Here is a 19,344-nt window from a genome sequence, read left to right as displayed (position 1 = left end):
CCCAAATTTAAAGAACTTTTGAAAATGAGATTACAGGATTGTTGTGGTAAACTCATTAGGGAATTTGGAGGGAGTCCTGTAATGCTTTTAGTTTAATCATTTAGAGTTTTCCCTTATTCAAAACACATGCAAAAGCAACCTCATAGAAAATTATGAAACTGTTAATATAAGTTCCATATTTTTGCATATTTTATTATGCAGTCTATAAGCTATAACAGCAATAGCTGTGTTTGGGTTGAGGTCTTCTAGAAATTTGAATTTTTTACCAATGGAAAAATATGGAAAGTTATTTCATTACTTAAAAAACTGTGCTTTCAATTTGCTTGCTAGCTTTGAAAAATATTTTAGTATATATTTGCAACTTCTTCTCCACTATTAAAATATAGAAGAATTGCAGCTCATTCAGGCAAAATTCCCAAGACAAGGTGCACAACTATGTTGTTCCTGGTTTCATGAAGGCATTGTTTGGTAGCAACAGAGCTATTTAGCTATTTTTTGTGTCTCTGCCTGATGAAGGTTATTTCTTTCCTTTTGGTTTCAGTGGCCGTGTTCCCCAGCATGCAGATAAGTGGAAGTGGAACAGTGGCTGGAGCAGTGTCTTTGTCCCAGCCCAGCAGCCACCCCTCCCCAGGATGTAACGTACAAAGTAGTTCTCTCCATCCTCCTTCCCAGTTATCTCTTCTCTCAGTTGCAGACTCTGAGAGGTAAGACCGCCTCCTGCTTGTCCCACACCATGGCTGAGTCAGGACTACATTCAGAGCTACCAGGATGGGCAGAAATTGTGATGTTGCTGTTCAGGAAGTTGCTGATGGTATCCCCTGGGTAACAGTTGCAATGGGTGTGAATTTACCCAAGGAAGGAGAAAGAGACTTTACTATACCAGCCTGGTGTTGACTCAGGGCAATTCCTGTCCATCACCAATTCAGGGACTTTCTCCAGATTCCTTCTGATTTCCACCAGTGCCCTAAGCAAGGAATGTCAAACTGGCTGGAATACTTCAAACATCAGAGGAGGAGTCCAGTAACACCTACCAGAATAGGGATCCTGAGATTCATATTTCAGTTTCCTTGCAGTAGGGGAGTCATAAATTTCTCTCTTTTCTCTCTGTATTCTCGTAATACAGACTATTTCAGCAGGAATTTCTAATCTTTTCTATTATTAAGACTAACAGATAATGAATAGATCTTATTTTTTATTCACTGTTTTCTGAATTATTGTCATCACTTAATTTATGCTGGCTAGGTACAAACCCTTGGCTCTTTCAATGATTTTAGATATATCAGTGATGTGAAAATTGCTTAAAATGTTTTAGACATTTTCTAAATTGTTTTCATCAGTATCTCCAATTATTTGTATAGCATGTGGCATTATTACACTTCAATGCAAACAGAATAATGACTTCTTACTATACATATATGGTTACTTAAATCCAATTATTTTTTATCTAACTATTTTTCACTGCTCTAAATGATTAATTACTGTATGTTACAAATATATTTCAAAGTGTTTAATTTCCTTGTGTGATAAAGATTGCAGTAATTTGGAGAACACAAAAGAGTCTAATTATAAACCCAAGAGCATTCACTAGATTTTGATTACTGATACTTCTTTTCAGGAAAGCATTAGTAACTTCACTTTATATCAGGAAGATGAAAAAGCACAATGGTTCAGGGAACTGATAACAGGCAAAAGCTCTTCTCATTTTCAGATGACATGAGTGAATTCAGTTATTTTTGGAGCCACTGAAAGTTGTTGATGCATCGATCAGAGATTGCCTTTTCACTGTCATCTAGTGGCTCAGTCCATCCTCCTCTCTCCTGGCCACACAGTACTGACCCTTTTCCCTTTATCCAGCTTTGTGTGCTAACTCTGGAATTGCTTGTGCTCTCTTGCCCCACCTGCTTTTATTTCTTAATATAGTTTTCTGTCTGATATCTTCATCCAACAAATACCAGACAACAAGGTGACATGCAGGGTCTGATCAATAACTGGTGTTATACTGTGATAAAAAACAATGATCTTCTAATTAGCCTAGGCATGTCTTAACCCATGGGCCACAGGCTTATTGTGGCCTGGCGCAGCTTGCAGTGTGGTCACTGCCTGACCTGTACTATTAAAGCTGTTCCCCACAGAGTGGCCCCAGGCATTGCTCAGCAACAACCAGACCATCAGTGTACTGCTATTAATGCGGTGCCGACTGAATGCCAGACACTGGGAGGACTGTGCTGTGCAGTGCTGACTCAAGCGATAGCAAATAATTGTATGCATTTTAATACAAAGGCTAAACAGCAGAGAATGCACAGTTGTGCTTTCTGTTTTGATACAGGAATTGGAGAATGGGTAGAATAGGTTTCAAAATTGCAAAAACAAACTAAAAAAAAAAAAACAAAAAACTCACAAATTTATATTTCTGGCACCATTTTAAGTTGATATAAATACATTTACACTATGACTTAACTCAGAAAAGTCTTGAATGGGTTACAGATCTCAGAATATTACTACTCTCTACAGAATAACAACAACAAAAAGCTTGCATTGTATACTCCTTTATCATGGGTTAGCTGTGTATGCTCTCTTCTATAAGGTTTTAGTTTTTTATTTCTCATCTGTGGAAGTACTTTGGATTAATGAAACAATTCCAGTATCTCGATTTCTGAAATAGGAAATATGGCCATTTACATTAAGGATTTAATGCATTAAGGAAAATGCATTAAAGCAGTTTTCATTTCATTACATGTAGTACAAATTAAGATCGGTGTTTAAAATAAAAACTAATACAGAATCTATATTTTGAATGTAATACAGTTCACATGTGTAAAGATCCTGCAGTTATCTGTCACTTCCACTACTTTGTGGATGTAATGCTAGCTGTGTAAATTCGAACTGAACAAACAGACACTTCAGTGTACAATGCATGACAATGCATGCTTTGAAATGTGTGAATCCCCAGGGAATCATAGAATGGTTTGAGTCAAAAGGGATCTCTGAAGGTCCATCTTATCACTGATAGTGCTGCAGGGTTTAGGTATCCAAACAGGGGATTTAACCCCTTCATAGTTTGCAGTTCCTGACATGCTGCATGTGTCTGTGGTCATTCCAGTTAGGATGAACTGACATGCACACACTCCTGCAATTGCTTGCATTTACTAGTCTGAATTCAATCTAAGCTTGTTTGGTAACCTCTGTGACTCTGGGGCTATTCGTATGTCCCCTTCCATTGTGGAAAGCATGCTCAGACTTGTGAGTGACAGTCAAAAAGAATTAAGAACTTTCTCTACCTTTCCATGGGCTGTAGGATAGAGAAATCATGGGTAGGCTTCTTTTCTTTCTCCACTATGGTGATGGGAGTGTGAATGTGAACTGAATTAAGCCTTGCTAATGTGGGAAACTGAACCAAATATGAGGCGCATATCCAGCTGTTTTCATTCTGTGTAGAAAACTCTAGAGCATGGATCCAAAAAGCTGCTTCATTCACCAAAGGAGAGAGCATGCATATTAAAAGTGGAAGTTTACGTTTGTTGCAGCTTGCTAGTTCTGATTTTCAGTACTTCTGTAATTTGAAATATTGTAGCTGTTCGATGAAGATAGCAAAACATTACCCCAAGTCATATCTATGAAAAATATATACTGGTTTTTACTGATTTTTGTAATAACAAAAAACATGGGCATTCAGGGAAACTGAAGAAGAAAATAATCAATTGAAAAACTAGAAAACCAGTTCAGTTTTCATGTAGAATATTTAATTTGCAACATAGTGCATCAATACTGAAAATGCCGAATGTTTGAAATTATTTCTAATAATTTCAAATAGTAACTTTCATGGTCACAGAAAAACAAACGAACAACAGCAACAAACACAAAAGCTGCATGCATATTTTGTGTTAACCAGTGTGAGAGCTTGTCAGATATTCTTTCACCATTCTGGAAACCAGGACTAGTGGTATTTCCCCAAAGCATGACACAACCTGGCTTGACTGGAATGCCTGGAGATGACATGAAGCTGGGAAAAAGAACTTGAGCTTAACTGTTCAGTGATGACTTACTGATGCTATTATAAGTTTGTTATAATGCTATTACAAGTTCTGTGGCAGCACTTCTTTTTATTATTTGAATTTGTGGTTATATTCCTTTTATGACTTCACTGTAATATAGTAAGTAGCTCCATGCCAGAAGCAAAAGTCTCCAAGTGCTTAACCAAGGAGAAGGGCATAGTGTTACAAAGCCCTTTGTGTGTGGCATACAAGGGTCTGACTTGATAGGCTTTAGTTAGCCATGCAAACAGGGTGGTTTTGAAATTAGCACAGTAGTTTTTTTCAGGATTGCTGCACTTGGGAGGTTTAGCTGCTGAGACATTATCACTTTTTGTTGTTGTTGTTGTTGTTGTTAGTGAGCAAATGACACTTAGAAATGGCAGATAATAAAGCGTGGGGGTGGCAATAGGTCTAATACCTAACCTGTGCCAGAGCAGACCTAGCAAAGCTTGGAATCATTTCTGTCCATGCTTTCTCTGTTTTCTGAAGGCACTGTTTTCCATTTCGAAATGCAGTTTTCTAATACAGTTCAGTTACAAAAAATGATGAGAGAGATGTTAATGATTTTATTTATCTCTGTCTTCTTCCACTCTCTTCACCAAAACACTTCTGACACTTTTTGCGGGACTATTCTTTCTTCCTCCTGCCCCTCCTTTGACTATATGGACCACTGGTTTGATCTGATAGAGCAATTCCTGTGTTCCTAAAGCTAGAGGACTTGCAGCATGAAAAGGATTTTTAAACACTTGTTAATGAATAGTAAGAAAGATGTAGCACTAGCAAATGCTGTCAACAACTCTGAGAAACCATGGAGACAGAAACTTCCTCTGGAGCTGTTGCCATGCAGGATGCTGAACAGAAATATGGAAAACAATTTTGCTCTGCTTTGGCCAAAATGCATGTATTTCTGTTGTGGGAAAAGATTATCATTAAAAAAAGAAAAGGAAAAGATCAGTTGCAACTTAAAGTCAATGGAGATAAATATATTTTAGCATAGGCAGGTAAAACAAACCAGGATTTAAAGAAAAAAAAAATAATTAAAAAATTTAAAAAAAAAAAAAAAATCCCCAAAGTAACGAGAATCTACTCATACCTTTGGGAAAATTATTTATTTTTTAAAAGTGTGCTTTAAATCTTTCATAAGAGTTATAGAATCATAGAATCATAGAATGGCCCAGGCTGGAAGGGACCTCAAGGATCATGAAACTCCAACTCCCCTGCCACATGCAGGGCTGCCAGCCTCCACATTTAATACTAGACTAGGCTGCCCAGGACCCCATCCAACCCAGCCTTGAACACCTCCAGGGATGGGGTGTTTCCATACAAGTATTCCTGTGTTATATATATTTTACTGTCACTGATAATAAAACTGTTAAAAATAACAGATAAAACTGTTGTTTTACAGAGAATTACAATAGAAAGTATCCTTCATTGGCAGTGTATTGAATTAAAGAATCATAGGATTGTTATGGTTGGAAAAGATCTGTAAGATCATCTGTTCCAACCACCATTCTCATGATGACCACTAAACCATGTCTCTTAGTGTTACATCCACACATTTCTTGAACACCTCCAGGGACAGTGACACCACCACCTCCCTGGGCAGCCCATTCCAGGGTCTGATCAATCTTTATGTCAATACCCAACCTGAATCTCCCTGACACTGAGGATCTGTGAAGTCCCTACCGTGCAGCATAAAGACAGCAACATCCAGCATAGTTTCTACCTCAAATAATACCACTAGTAGGACCCTGTTCAATAGTCAAATATAGTTTAATGATAAACTGTCTTCTCCTCCTTCCTTATTCACATACGAATGCAGTTAATGCTCTTCTAGTTTAATTTTAACCAATTATTTGTTGTCTAAGCAAAGAAAATATTCACTTGCCCTTCTTAATGTAGTTTCATATGCTGTAGTAATTCCTGTAAAATTTATTCAAAACTGCAGAATAATTGGAATTAACCATTTTCCCTGCAAACTACTAAGTGGAAAAATAGAAATACGGAATATAAAGTAATTTGGAATAACAATGTTTTCTCAATTTAGACAAATTCACTTTTCTTTTTTTAACTCTAAAACAGCACGCATAGGAAAAACAGGAATGTACAAAAAGTAGGGATATGAAACTGACAATGCTGAGTTCCTGTGGCCCAAAGAATTGTTTGGTATTTGGATTCTTATAATTTGCTCTGAAAGTAATGCCTCCTACTTATTTCCATGGAAATCATGGCAGGTTCAAAGAGCACAATAATTCTGTTTGACAGAGAAAAAACGAGCTGCAAAATACTCTTTTTCAACAGTTGCCACCATTAACTGTGCATTTTCACTAGAAATGAAAAAGGGCCTGCATTACCACACTCATAAAAATCTTCACCAGTGGAGGTGACCTGCTGTTACTGTCACTACAGCTGAAACGTACCACCCACCACCTCACTGTGCTCTCATCCACTATTTTGTCTTCAGAAACATTCAGCAAGTGCCAGTCAATATTAGTAGGTGCAGTTTTCACCATGTGGAGGAATTCAGTGACTCAGCTTTTCTCCATCCACAATTCCGTGTCAGGCAGCATTCTGTCAGAGTGCCCCTCTACTGCCATCTGTCACACAGCAACAAAATGGAATAGGACACTGGTGGGAAGGTTCAACATCTACTGCTACACAGTCAACAGCAACATAATAAAATAGGATGTGTTATTTTTGGAGCAGCAACTGTATACACAGATTTTGTTATTTAGCAGCACTTGTTGAGGATAAACTGAAAAAAAATCTTACTCTAGTACTTACTGACTAGGGCTGGCATAAATGTAAATTACACACGCAATCTGAGGAAATTCACACGCAATCTGGAAAGGTAGGGGAAGTGGAAATTTTATTTTTAGTGTTTAATGTGGTGGGGAGATACCTTTTGTATTTTACTAAGGATATGTATAAAGTATTCTTCACCCAGAGCAACAAGCGCCTCGGCACTTACTGAATAAAGAACTAGCATTGCTAAACTGGGTAGCAGAGGGCTGAAGGGGTGATTTCTATATGAGGAGGAAACACAGAGTGTGTGAGGGAAGACCTTTTGTGTGGGCCACCTCCTCTGGTGCAGATTTGTACAAGTGCGGCATAAAGGCCGCACTTCATCACTGACAAAAATGCATAACTGATGGTGGTAAATACATTGGAAATTGTTTTGTAGCTCAAAGTTTTCTCTATCAAATAGTGTTATTGTGCTCTTGTATCTGTTGCAGTTTCTATGGAAACAAATAGGATACATAGCTTTTGGAGTGACCTACAGATACATCATTTTACCTAGTCTTATCTAAGTAGATACAATCTAGAAACTCTTTCATTTATCTTGCTTACTGTCTGACCTAGTCATTGCCAGGCAGGACACTTTTCCTAGCAAGCACTGGGAAGGAAGAAGCTACTTGATAGCTCCCAAAACAGTTCTCCACTGATTTTACATACAGCAAGCATAAGTGAGGGCATCCTTCTGCAAACCTGGCTCTTTCCTGACTGCATGGACTGCAGCACTTGGCAGCAATTACTGATGACAATTTCCTAGTGGTTACAAACCAGTCCTTATTGTTCCAGAAGCAAAATTAGATTTGCAGTTCCCCCAGTAACACACTGTGGTTTGTTTGGGAACAAATCTAGACTGAGACAAGCCCAGTTTTCTCTTTTGTTGGGCAGAGGGGAAGTATAAGAAGTAGATAACTGTAGTCACCCATACGGGTAATTCATGAGGTGATTCATAAATCATTATAAAGACCACCAGAGCCTAATGAAAAAGAGTCCTGTCTTGCTGTACGAAGTAACACGGTGCCATTGGAAAGTTCTTTTGGTTGTTTAATCAAATGTGAAAATTTTAAAACTGTGCTTTTCACATTGTTTTGAAAAGGACTTTTTGTGTGTTATTGGCAGCTGTTTAAACCATTCTTAAGAAATCAGTTTTCACAAACAAACTGTGAAAACACCAAGGATCATATCCAATGGCTTTTCAAAAAATCATAGCAATAAAAACTTACTGTACATTGTTCTTTATCTATGGCAACATTTAACACTCTTTCTGTGGGATTACTGTACTCACTCCAGACCTTTCTTTTTTGAAACCAGTTAGCTCTGGCACTGTTTTAGAACCTTCCTGATATTTTCAGCACAATACAACAATTTGGTTATCTTTTTCTGAAAACTATCTTCTAGTGTGGTTGTGAAACACATTGTTTTTTGTTCTCTTCCTCCCTAGTATGTCTCTAAGTGTATATAATCAGTAGTATATAATCAGTGGATTAAGGAAATACTTGGTGCATTAAAGACTCAGCAACTCAGCGATGACACATTTCTTCCACCTATGTAGTAGCTTATATGTTTTTTGAAGCTAATAGCAAATCAGCACAAAGTCCATCCAAGGTACAGCTAATGTATCTAAAAGAAAAATGAATAGGCAGTAAATAGTACAAAAATTTTGACATTTGCTATACTACAAATGTAACTTATGCATCTACCAGGAATGTAATAAATGTAATAAATAGGTTTTAGGTAAGGTCAAAATCATAAAAATTATACGTGGCAGAAATTGATTCTGAGCTGTAACTTAAAATATTTCAATTGTCTTGGATTTAGTTGTGATTATCTGTACAAAGACCCTTTCCTAAGGTGTTCTGTAGTGCTCCTACTGGACTTGCATCACCTGCTGTACTCAGGGTGAATGTACAGCTTCCTTAGACCTCTATGGGAGAAATATTCTTTATTACAAGAGGAATTTCAGGCTGTGTTACCTGCAAGCAACAGGCTCTCTTGTCAGCAGCCACTGAGCATACATGCCACAGAGAAGAGCGGGTGAATTCTTTTGCTCAGCATAGCTGTCAGCCTACTTCAGAGAGCAGAGTGGTTGTTCTGCAGTAGGAATACCACGTCAGTATTCATTCATCCTCCTGCAGAAATATTTTATTAGCCTTCCCAGCTTTCATCTCATGAATCAGCAAGTGACACCGAGCCATTCCTGAGCCCAGGCTGAACTTTTGTTTACTGATTTGATTCCATTGGTCTAGTGGGTAGTTTGGTCATATGGAGTAACGACCCCAGTTCTTGTAGCCGCAGCCTTTCCTCTTCAAAAATGACTGTCACCTATTTGTAATGTGCTTTTGCATACTGACTGTCACCTATTTGTAATGTGCTTTTGCATACGCAGTTTAGAGGATATATAGATTTAAAAACAAAACAACAACAACAACAACAAAAAACACATACAATCTCCATAAAATCCTCTTGCTTAGTAGCGTGTATCCTTGTAGTACCAGTCGTGACAGAGCTTTGTCTAATAAGCAGTTGAAATGATGAACCTCTGTGGTGGCTGCACCGTAAGTCTCATTCTGAACCTTCCTCTTCCTCTGCTTGTAAGTTTACGCTTTGAGTCCAGAGCAACATTTTGATATCTACTCAACCAGAAGCAGTTTAACACTTGCCTTCATATACATTATACTGCCTCCAGAATATTTTCAGATTGTTTCACTCAACATACATAGAACAAGGATTTCTGGAACTCAAAACTTGAACCTGCTGTTCATCTCCTCACAGTGTCCATTCACCAGAATAGTCCACTTTCTTCCCGGGGGGTGAACAACTATTTATTGATGTATATAGCTGGTACAGAGTCATATGATGACACAGCAGGCAATGCCTCAAAAATAAGGTCCCCCATGAGGTTTTTTCAACTGTCATAATTTAAAACCTGCCTACAGCAGTTAAAACAAGTTTTCCATCACAAGGCAAGAATTCAGTGTTTTCATTTCGAAATCATCAAAGCTAACAATATGTCACCAGAATGCTCGGCAGAAAAGGACCTGAGAGACATCAAGTTGAACATGAACTAACAATATGTCCGTGCAACAAGGAAAGCAATTGATATCCTGAGCTTCATTAGGCAAATTATTGCCTTGAAAGAGGTGATTGTTTGCCTCTGCTCAACACTAGAGAAGCCACATGAGTTCTGCATACATTTATGGTCTCATCAGTACAAAATAGACATAGACATAATGGAATAAGTCCAACAACAGGAATAAAGATGATGAAGGACCAGAGAATCTCTCCTATGAGGCAAGTCTGAGAGAGCTTGGACTGTTCAGCCTGGAGATGAAGGGGCTCTAAGGAAGGATGCTGAGAGGGTGGAGCTAGGCTCACTTCAGTGGTACCTAGAACTGGGACAAGTGGAAATAGGCACAAAATTCAATGCAAGAGGTTCTGTCTGAATATCAGGAAACATTTTTTCACTGTGCTGAAGACCAGCCACTGGCACGGCATGGCCATGGGCGTCCTGTTCTAGGCATCCCAGCTTGAGCAGGGGGGTTGACCAGAGGACCTCCAGAGGTCCCTTCCAACCTCAACCATTCTGTGATTCTGTGATTTGAAAATGTATCTTCTCCATATTTAGGGCTGTACATGGTTTTTATGAAGATTTTAGATCTGCAAACTGCTATGCATTATTGTGATCTAAGTAAAACAGAAAATACCTTCAATGCTTACCTTAAAGTTCCAGCATTCTATAGGTTCATCTGTTTCTGAACTCCTAGGTTTGTTGCTCTGACTTCTTCTCCCCAACACATCAGCCCCCAAAGAATTTCAGTTCCTCCTCCTATGATGCAGAGACAGACTCCACAGCCTCCTCATATTCAGCAGCCTGCTGGAATGCACCTAAAGACATACGAGTCAGCATCAAATCCTTTTCAACCAAATAGTCTCCACTTCCAAGGTAAGGACAAAGCTTCATCATTGATGTTAGTTGTTTGTCTCTGCTGCTTGGCTTCAAATAAAGTGTTTCTAGTGCTGACACTGCTATTTCAAGGGCCCCTTCCTTCTGAAAGATATAGTCATCTGGGACCTTGCCTTCAGTATTTCTTGAAATTCATAGTTTAGCTAATGTTTATGCATCTTACTGTGGAGTGACGAGTTTTGCTTCAGATTGATTTTCAAAGCTGTTATTGAAATAGAACTACAAGTAATTAATTATGTGTTGGTGTCCAATTTTAATTTGATATTGTTATGCTTTTTATCACCCCTAACTTCTCTCACAAAGTGTTACCAAGTTTATGAGCGATGGAATATTTTTATCCATTACAACTGTGTTAACTTCTTTCATTAGCATGCATGTCTCTCAGAGCTGTGTTCCGACTTGCACTATGTAAACAGTTTCTGCAAAACTTCTTTCTCTCTATTTGATCAGTCAACTGCAGACTTATATAGTCATGAAGAAAGTTAACAGCAGCTGAAATCAATATAAGGTTGCTTTTCAATTTTATTTTATTTTATTTTATTTTATTTTATTTTATTTTATTTTATTTTATTTTATTTTATTTTATTTTAAATCTGGGATGAAGCCTGAATGGTAATTAACCTTAGCATTTCAGAAATGTGTTGACAGAACTAAGACTGTTGCCTTTCAACTGATTAAATATATGTTTGTCATATTAACATACACAAGGTGAACCTCATATTGCATTTCTATAGTCTTTGAGATTCTGCCTCTTGATCAAACTTCCTGAGAATTATCACAGTAGATATAAGAAGAAACATATTTTGAAAAAGAAAAGAAAAGAAAAGAAAAGAAAAGAAAAGAAAAGAAAAGAAAAGAAAAGAAAAGAAAAGAAAAGAAAAGAAAAGAAAAGAAAAGAAAAGAAAAGAAAAGAAAAGAAAAGAAAAGAAAAGAAAAGAAAAGAAAAGAAAAGAAAAGAAAAGAAAAGAAAAGAAAAGAAAAGAAAAGAAAAGAAAAGAAAAGAAAAGAAGCTTATTTCATTGATTTGCTTTCCATGATGTAAGCGGTCTCTCTAGGAGTAGCAACGAAGCAGGATCCAGAATTTCTGAGTGAGGGTGATGGGAAAAAGAAATGTGCCAGTCTTGTTTTATTGTTATTGTGGGAGACCATATACATGTGTTTGTGAATTAAGATGATGATCAGTGCTGTCAAAATAATGAAAGAAAGAAAAGAAACTCTTGCAAATTATTCAGTGCAATAGAGGCTCCATTTTTTTTTCTTTAAGAAATTTTTAGCTGATATGAGTTAGCTATACTAGAGTATATATATGGGAATCTATACTACTAAGTTATTTTCTTCATTAATATTAGTCAGATTTAAATAAATAGAAACATGTCTAGCTTTCCAAATTTGCAAGTCCATCTGGCAGTACAATGTGTGATATGTCTGTATAGCTCTTCCCTGACATTCTTTTTCCTTTTGTTTTTCACATTCTGATACTACCAAATGATTACTTGATGTTAGTGTAATTAACCTAGTGAATACTCTAGAATTGAGCTGCAAAGAAATACCATTTTGAAGCAATTCAGGCAAAGACAACTCACTCACAGTGTATATTTATTAATGGCAATTGTTATTACTTTCTTAAGAAAATATTATCTGAGAGAGGTTTGTGATGCCAAGCAGAAAGCTGACAGAAAAAGATGTCAGTCAGAAACTTCCTGCCCTATGGAAATGATAATCATGGCAATCACAGCCTGTGACACATCTGTAATTAAATTTGTCCCTCTTAGTTCAGTGAGATCAGGACTCTACCACAAACTTATACGGACCAGTATTTCAATAGTGAATTTAAGATGTGCTGCATACTTTTGGTTTTCAGATGCTCAGCATCATTCAGGGCAAGACCCTGCATGTGATAAACAACGAGAGCTTCTTGCTTTTAGAAGAGTTTCTTGCAATATGCAGCAATTTCATTAAATTTAGAAGTACTTAATTTCCCCCAGGAAATAATGTTATCATACCAAAAAAATTATTGTTTATTCTGTGTCATGACTTCTTTGATCTTGGAGATAGTGTATGCATTCAGGGAAACACGACTGATATAACCTTGTGTGTATGTTGTTCAGGTGCATGTTTTAATTAGCTTAGTGATGAATAATTAGTCCCAATTCAGAGTTGCAATCCTGAGAAGATTTGTTCAGTTTCTGAAAGTTTGTCACCTAGTCCATTTCCCTTTTCTGTTTTTCCACAAGTGTGTGAAAATGTACGAAACTGTTGCTACAGGTAGTTCTCTAACAGGTAATCTCAAAAGAAAGGTCAGGTATGATCAGAGTCTAGGGTCTGAATTGTTTATGGCTTCATGTTATCCTGCATCAAGCATCTAATTTGGACACAGCACTGTGTGAACCAAGACAAAAGGTCCCAAGATCATTAGGAGATTTTGCTGTGTCATGTGTGTGTTGTAGTTCAGAGCTCTGCACTGTGTCCTGATGCACTGCAGAAATGGAGAAAGACATGTGGAAATGTGCTAAGTAACTGACTGGGAGAAAATAATGTCCCTCTTTCTGGTTGTTCTTGTTTATAACAGTATATTCAAAAAGAAAATGTTTTGGTTTTTTCTTCTGTGCTCTTCCATTCTAGAGAAAAATAGATGGGGACTTGGTATATCAGTTAATGCAAGAGCTTTATGCACTTCCCTTATTCCCTCTGCACCATGATGGTTACATGCTAATGGGTCAAAGCTTCTCAGACTTTTCTAGACAATATTCTTTTGCTGAAGTAGAGAATGAGTAAATGTAGAGGATGTGACTCACAATAGCTCAACCCCAAGGTAAGTAGGTTTTCTGCCAGGCTTCAGCTAGCAATAGGCAAAGTTATTGCCAGATTGTTCTGCATGGGGAACAGGATGCTGTGAGAAAGGCACAAATAGAGAATGAGTACAGAGCAGTATGAAAGGACATTTCAGCATGTGTCTTCAGGGGTCTTGCCAGCTGGCTCAGACCATCAGACTGAAGTAAGTGTTACTGGTAACTTGCCTGACTCAACAGTAAACTTTCAGAGTGTGTTCTCTTGCTGGTTGAGAAAAAAAGTTGATTTTAAAAGCTCTTTTTAAAAATTTTATTTACTTATTTATTTTAAGGATGCAAAAGCTGTCAATAGCTATGTAATTTCTAAGTCAGTTTTTAGACGGCAATTGTTTTTTGTTTGTTGTTTTTTTTCTTTCATTTTATTTTATCTTGCCTCAAATGCTTCTTAAATGTCAGAACTGAACATTTAAGAATTGAAAAGGTTGCAAATTCCTAACATGCTTTACAGTATGACTCAGTTTTCTTCCAGTTAAACTTTAAAAGAAAAGAAAAATTGAAACTGTCATCTCAGGCCTATCTCTGCCAAGTGCCTCCAGCACCTGTGAAACAAAGTGAAAGCTACAAGTGTTCAGCCTGTCTATATTGAGCAGAAACTGTGACCTCATGCGTACTGTACACATACGCAGGTTGCTTTTGAAGATGAACCCCTCTTCTTATCATTTCCTTCTTTCTTTCTTTCTTTCTTTCTTTCTTTCTTTCTTTCTTTCTTTCTTTCTTTCTTTCTTTCTTTCTTTCTTTCTTTCTTTCTTTCTTTCTTTCTTTCTTTCTTTCTTTCTTTCTTTCTTTCTTTCTTTCTTTCTTTCTTTCTTTCTTTCCTTCTTTCTTTCCTTCTTTTATTCTTTTTCTTTAGCTCTTTTGTAATGAAGGCAAAATATTATTGTTTCTGTTTTTCCATGAAGCTGCTCTGCCTAAATCCTTGCTATGTGTGTGTAAACTAGATGTTTTTCTAACATTGTGCACCCAGAACTGTCTTTCAAGAGTGCAGCTTAAAGCACAAGGACTGTATTTCACTCAACATTGTTACCTAGACATGTGTAAGTTTTGAGTTCCTGTGCATAGGTTCAGGCTGTCTTTTCCTGGCCATGATCCTACCCTATCCTGATGCCCTGAAATAGTGAGGTTTTTGTCTCAGTGCATGCATATGTTATACATGCCATCATTTTTGTGCTTCCTTGTAGGAGACCACAAATATATTTCTCTCAAAGGAAAACTAGTTTGAGTAACAAAACTCCTAAACCATGCATCCTTCCTCCCATTTGGCAGAAAATCAGTAATGCTATATATAGCTGATATAGGTTGGTTTGCTTAGCAATAGTACATTAGTTTAATACCCAGCATATTTGTTTAGCAAAAGGAATCCATAAGTGATAGATCTAAAACTTTCCATTTCAGCTTTATTGAATAAACAGTCTTGTTTTTCCTCAATAATTTTGCACTGGGGACATAACAGAGTACTTTTATCTATTGCCTCAATGATTTTGCCTCACAAGAAGTACCGGAGTCACAATAGAATACTTTTGCCTTTTGCCTCAAAACATGCAAGGACATTTTCCTCAGGTTTCACATACACTGTTTTTAAAAAGTGGCTCACTACAGCCTAATAAGCAGTGGAAATCTTCCAATCTGAGGAAAAGTAAATGAAAATTAGTCAAAGGTTTCAGTGATAAAGCTATTGGTGAAAAAAGGGGAAGAAGTAGGTGGTCACTCAACCACCCTACTACTGAGCACACCCAAAGGGACGTAAGCACATATCTGTCAGACCTTGAAAAAGAGTGAACATGTGCACTAAGTACTGAGTATGTGTGTCTTAACTGTATAAACGTAGAACCTGTACTCTGAGAGTGTGTACTTGCTCATCTAGTTGTCTGGTGTGCATTGTGAAGAATAAAGGAATGCTTCTTTCTAACACCACATTGGATCTAGACAGTTTTCTTCCCAGATTTTGGATGACAAAGTGCTTTAGCATGTTTCAGATGGCAACCTTTTTACTTTCTCATCCATATTATCTATGATTTGCCTCATTTGTACATAGAAGCAGCACAGCTTTAGCAAACAGTAGTCATAACCCCTAATCCAGCAGAAGTTTGCAAGTTGCTTTGTGATCACTGTGAGTTTCTAAGCATAGCATACCTCTGTAAAGGAATGAGATTGGAAGCTTTGTTTGGGTCAGGGTGTGGAAATGCACAGACATAAAATTTGGATTTTTAAAGTATACTTTATATTAAAGTCTTTATTCTTAAGAAGTTGATGCTCCATTTCTCATCAGTAGTAATGAACAAATGGGCTGATGGTGTCATGAGATACTTAGACATATCCCTCTTAAATATCATCAGTAGGTTGTGATTCTGTGATTCAGGCTTCCATAAAAGCATCTTCTCTGCTTTTTACTTACAGTCATCTATTTTCTGGGATAGCTCCCTGATGTTTTCTTTACTCTTACATAGTACCCAAAGACCTTCTTTCATATTCTACTGAAGAGCAATGGAGGCTCTAATCCTATGCATACAAGCAGCAGACCGCATGGATCATCAGCTAGAAGCAAACAAACAAACAAATAAAAAAAGCTTAAACAATTACCAAACTACAAGCTATCAGAGTGTCTTAGGCATCCCCACTATCAGCCAGCTGCCTGAACATCAGTGGCAGATTCTCAAATTTGATTTATTTTTCAATTTCTCAGCAAGACTGAATCTGCTTTTTTTATTCACACCTTACTTGAGTAATCTTCCATTAAATTAAGTTAACTCTTTTCTTGAATTCTTCCGGCAGTAGCCAAATGCAAGCTCTGGATGTTATTGGTTTAGACAACAGAGTTAAAGGAATCTTGTGAAATATCTCATCTAGTCAGTCAATGCTCTCAGAAATCATGTCAAGACCAGAAAGTCCATCAAACAAAATGCATTGGGAATTAATAGCAACTGGAGGAAGTCTTGGGGAGCACCACATGAAAGTTGCTTTACCACTGGAAAATAACTGAAATCCTGGTGCTACTGAAGTGAGGATTTCTTCTTTCCTTTCTAATGGTCAACATTACATGTACTATCATTTATTATCTCTATCCAGATATTTTATTGTCTGCTTTCTTTTCATTCTTTTAGGTTTCTATGGACAGCTTCAGACTTTCTGCCCTCCACATTATCCTGACACTCAGAAGAACATACAACACAATGTTTCTTGCAGTATGGTTCCTCCCTTTGAAGACTGTTTATTTCCTGCATCAGTGGGTCAGGCAGGACTTGGTGTCTTTCATCGAACTTTTTCAGCTCACTCTGGTATTACAGGTAAATGTCACCTGGGGACTTTTTGATCGGTTGTGTACAGTTTCTGTACTTAGACAGATTTGCTTCAGCTGTTAATGTGACTGGGACCAGTCATGACAGAGTAGACCCTTCTCAAAGAGGAGGTGGTTTTCAGACTCTTGTGGAATGGTGGACGTTGGGACAGACACCATGGGTCACTGCAACATGTAGCTTGCATACAAACAGTGTGATTTTGAGGGTTTCTCAAGGGTATAATCTTCTATGGTAGTCAGAGAGTCACTAGCTCATGTATTCATTTTGAAATACAGTCCTTTGAGCCTTTATGTGATATTTGTGCAGCCACTCTGGTCTGGTAGAAGAATTGCAGCAGGGATCTGAGATGACTTAAACCCTCAATTTTGCTTTCTGTTTTGAAATTCATTTAGTCACATTTCCATGACACTAAGTGACTGAGTGCACATTTTTCTTTTCACACTTAATTTAATTTCTTCCTAACTGAAAATGCCTAAGGGGCTTGCGTGCGGCTCTGGAGAGGAGAAAGTTACCTCTGTGCAGAGAATCAGCACAATACAGTGAATCTGCTCATAGGGACTAATTGCAAATGATGCTGTAGTTTCTTGTCTTTCCATACAGGATGATTTCACTCACAGTGTAAGAAGATAAAAACTTTTAAGCAGTTATTCCATTGCTTACATCTGTCATATACTGAAGCTTGTTACTCCTTTGCTAGGGGGCTGCTTTATGGCAGTTGAGTTATGCAATACTTTATTGTCTCCTATCATACATCACGTATGGTGAAACTCAATAGCTAAAGTTTATATATATAAACTATATACATATATGTATATATAACTATAAGCTATATATATATAAACTATATAATATGCATATATATATAAAGTTTATTTTTAAAAGTATAGTAATTGAAGCATCTATTAAGTGGACAAATGTTAGTTGTGATAAAGTCTGCTGTAATTCAGATTTGATAGAACTGAAAATCTTCCCTTGGTTAGCAGTAGGTTATGTAATTATTATTTTTTTACCTAAATTGGCTAGCTTGTTTTGTTTGTCCATTTGGTTAGAAGCACTCTCCAGTTCTCTGCACAAGAATCAGGGTATTCTTTGAAATATAGTTGTCCTAGTTAATGAATTATTTCTGTATTTTTTCCAGTTTATGATTTTCCAGCAGGGCCCACAGATGTCTTTGGTGATTCGACCCACAGCATGCCAGAGGATAGCAGTTTGTTACAAATAAACGCAGTGGATCGTTGTCCTACTCAGCTTTCTTCTGTCTACACTGAAGGCTAAAATCATCCAACTCTACTGAGAACCTGATTCCATTTCATATTGCCCTTTTGATATTTCTCTACAAATTTTTTTCTCTCCATAAAAATGCTGTGTATGAATATGGGTGGATAAACATACACACTGGAGAGGAAGAAAATCACATTCATCCTGTAATCAGGCAGTCATCTGAGGAGAACACTTGGAGAGATAAAATTTTGCCAAAAACTTAGCAGTTGTTTATTTTCTTCTGTGGCATGGCAACTCTACTTTTTTGTTCTTTTTAACTTCTCAAAGGGAATTCAAAGACTGAATAAGAAAACTGTTTGTTGGCAATCATCCTCTCAATCTGAATGGCTGTAACCTTTGAGAAGAACACTTTAGAAAATTCCTTTAAAAAATAAAAATAAAATAAATAATGAAAAGAAATAAAACCAGAGTATACTACAGACATTTCAAAGATGCATGACTTTTGGAAGTGTGTTTGCATACGGTGCTTCTGGAGTTAAAAATACACCAACAAAAGATAAAAAAGGGAGAGAAACTAGACATACATCCTCATATTACCCACTGGAGGCACGTCTGTATCTTCTTTCTGAGTCCAAAGAGCATTGGCTCTAGATTCCTTACAGGCCTTGGTTTAGGTGACTTTCCCATCCCTCTGTATTTAACCTGTGCAGTGCAGCCATTGTTATCTTTCCAACATTTCTTCTGACCCAGTTCTTTTTTGCAATTTATAAGAATATTTAAATGCACTACATGAGAAGGTACATGGACATAATCTTTATTTAGCACAACAGCTAGAAAAGAAGATTATGTTCTAACTTTATGTTGATTTTAGCTACGTTGTAGAGCTTTATTGCTTTATGTGCTATGTAAGAAAATTTAAAATACGTTTTCTCAAATTTCATAGATTTAAAAGCAACCCATAACATTTCCAAGAAAAAAAAAAAAAAAGAAGAAGAAGAAGAAGAAGCAAATGAACTACTTATGAACTACTTTTAGGTCTGCTATGTTTTCTGTGATTATTTAGAGACATAAAACTGGACTTGTTGCTTCTGCATCTGCTACTCAGTGGCTGGCTCTGTTTCATGTATTTTGATGTATTTTGTACAATGCAAAAAAAAATAAGATTACCATTGTAAGCCACAAGAGATGTGTTA

General features: G+C 37.0%; 1 protein-coding gene across 2 annotated transcripts in view; it reads left to right on the top strand.

Moving 5' to 3' along the window:
• GLIS3 (GLIS family zinc finger 3) overlaps positions 1-19,114 on the top strand; it is a 146,181-nt gene extending 127,067 nt beyond the window's left edge. For both annotated transcript variants that reach the window (XM_072358974.1, XM_072358973.1), the window contains exons 7-10: positions 542-704; positions 10,589-10,767; positions 16,736-16,918; positions 18,069-19,114. In XM_072358974.1, the coding sequence (XP_072215075.1) occupies positions 542-704; positions 10,589-10,767; positions 16,736-16,918; positions 18,069-18,205 (662 nt within the window). In that variant the 3' untranslated portion in view covers positions 18,206-19,114. The remainder of the gene's footprint in view (positions 1-541; positions 705-10,588; positions 10,768-16,735; positions 16,919-18,068) is intronic.
• Positions 19,115-19,344: the final 230 nt, after the last annotated feature.

Source organism: Excalfactoria chinensis, chromosome Z (assembly GCF_039878825.1).
Source record: "Excalfactoria chinensis isolate bCotChi1 chromosome Z, bCotChi1.hap2, whole genome shotgun sequence".
Taxonomy (NCBI): Eukaryota; Metazoa; Chordata; class Aves; order Galliformes; family Phasianidae; genus Excalfactoria; species Excalfactoria chinensis.
Note: the sequence above shows the minus strand (reverse complement) of the source record. Positions and strands in the feature narration are given on the sequence as shown.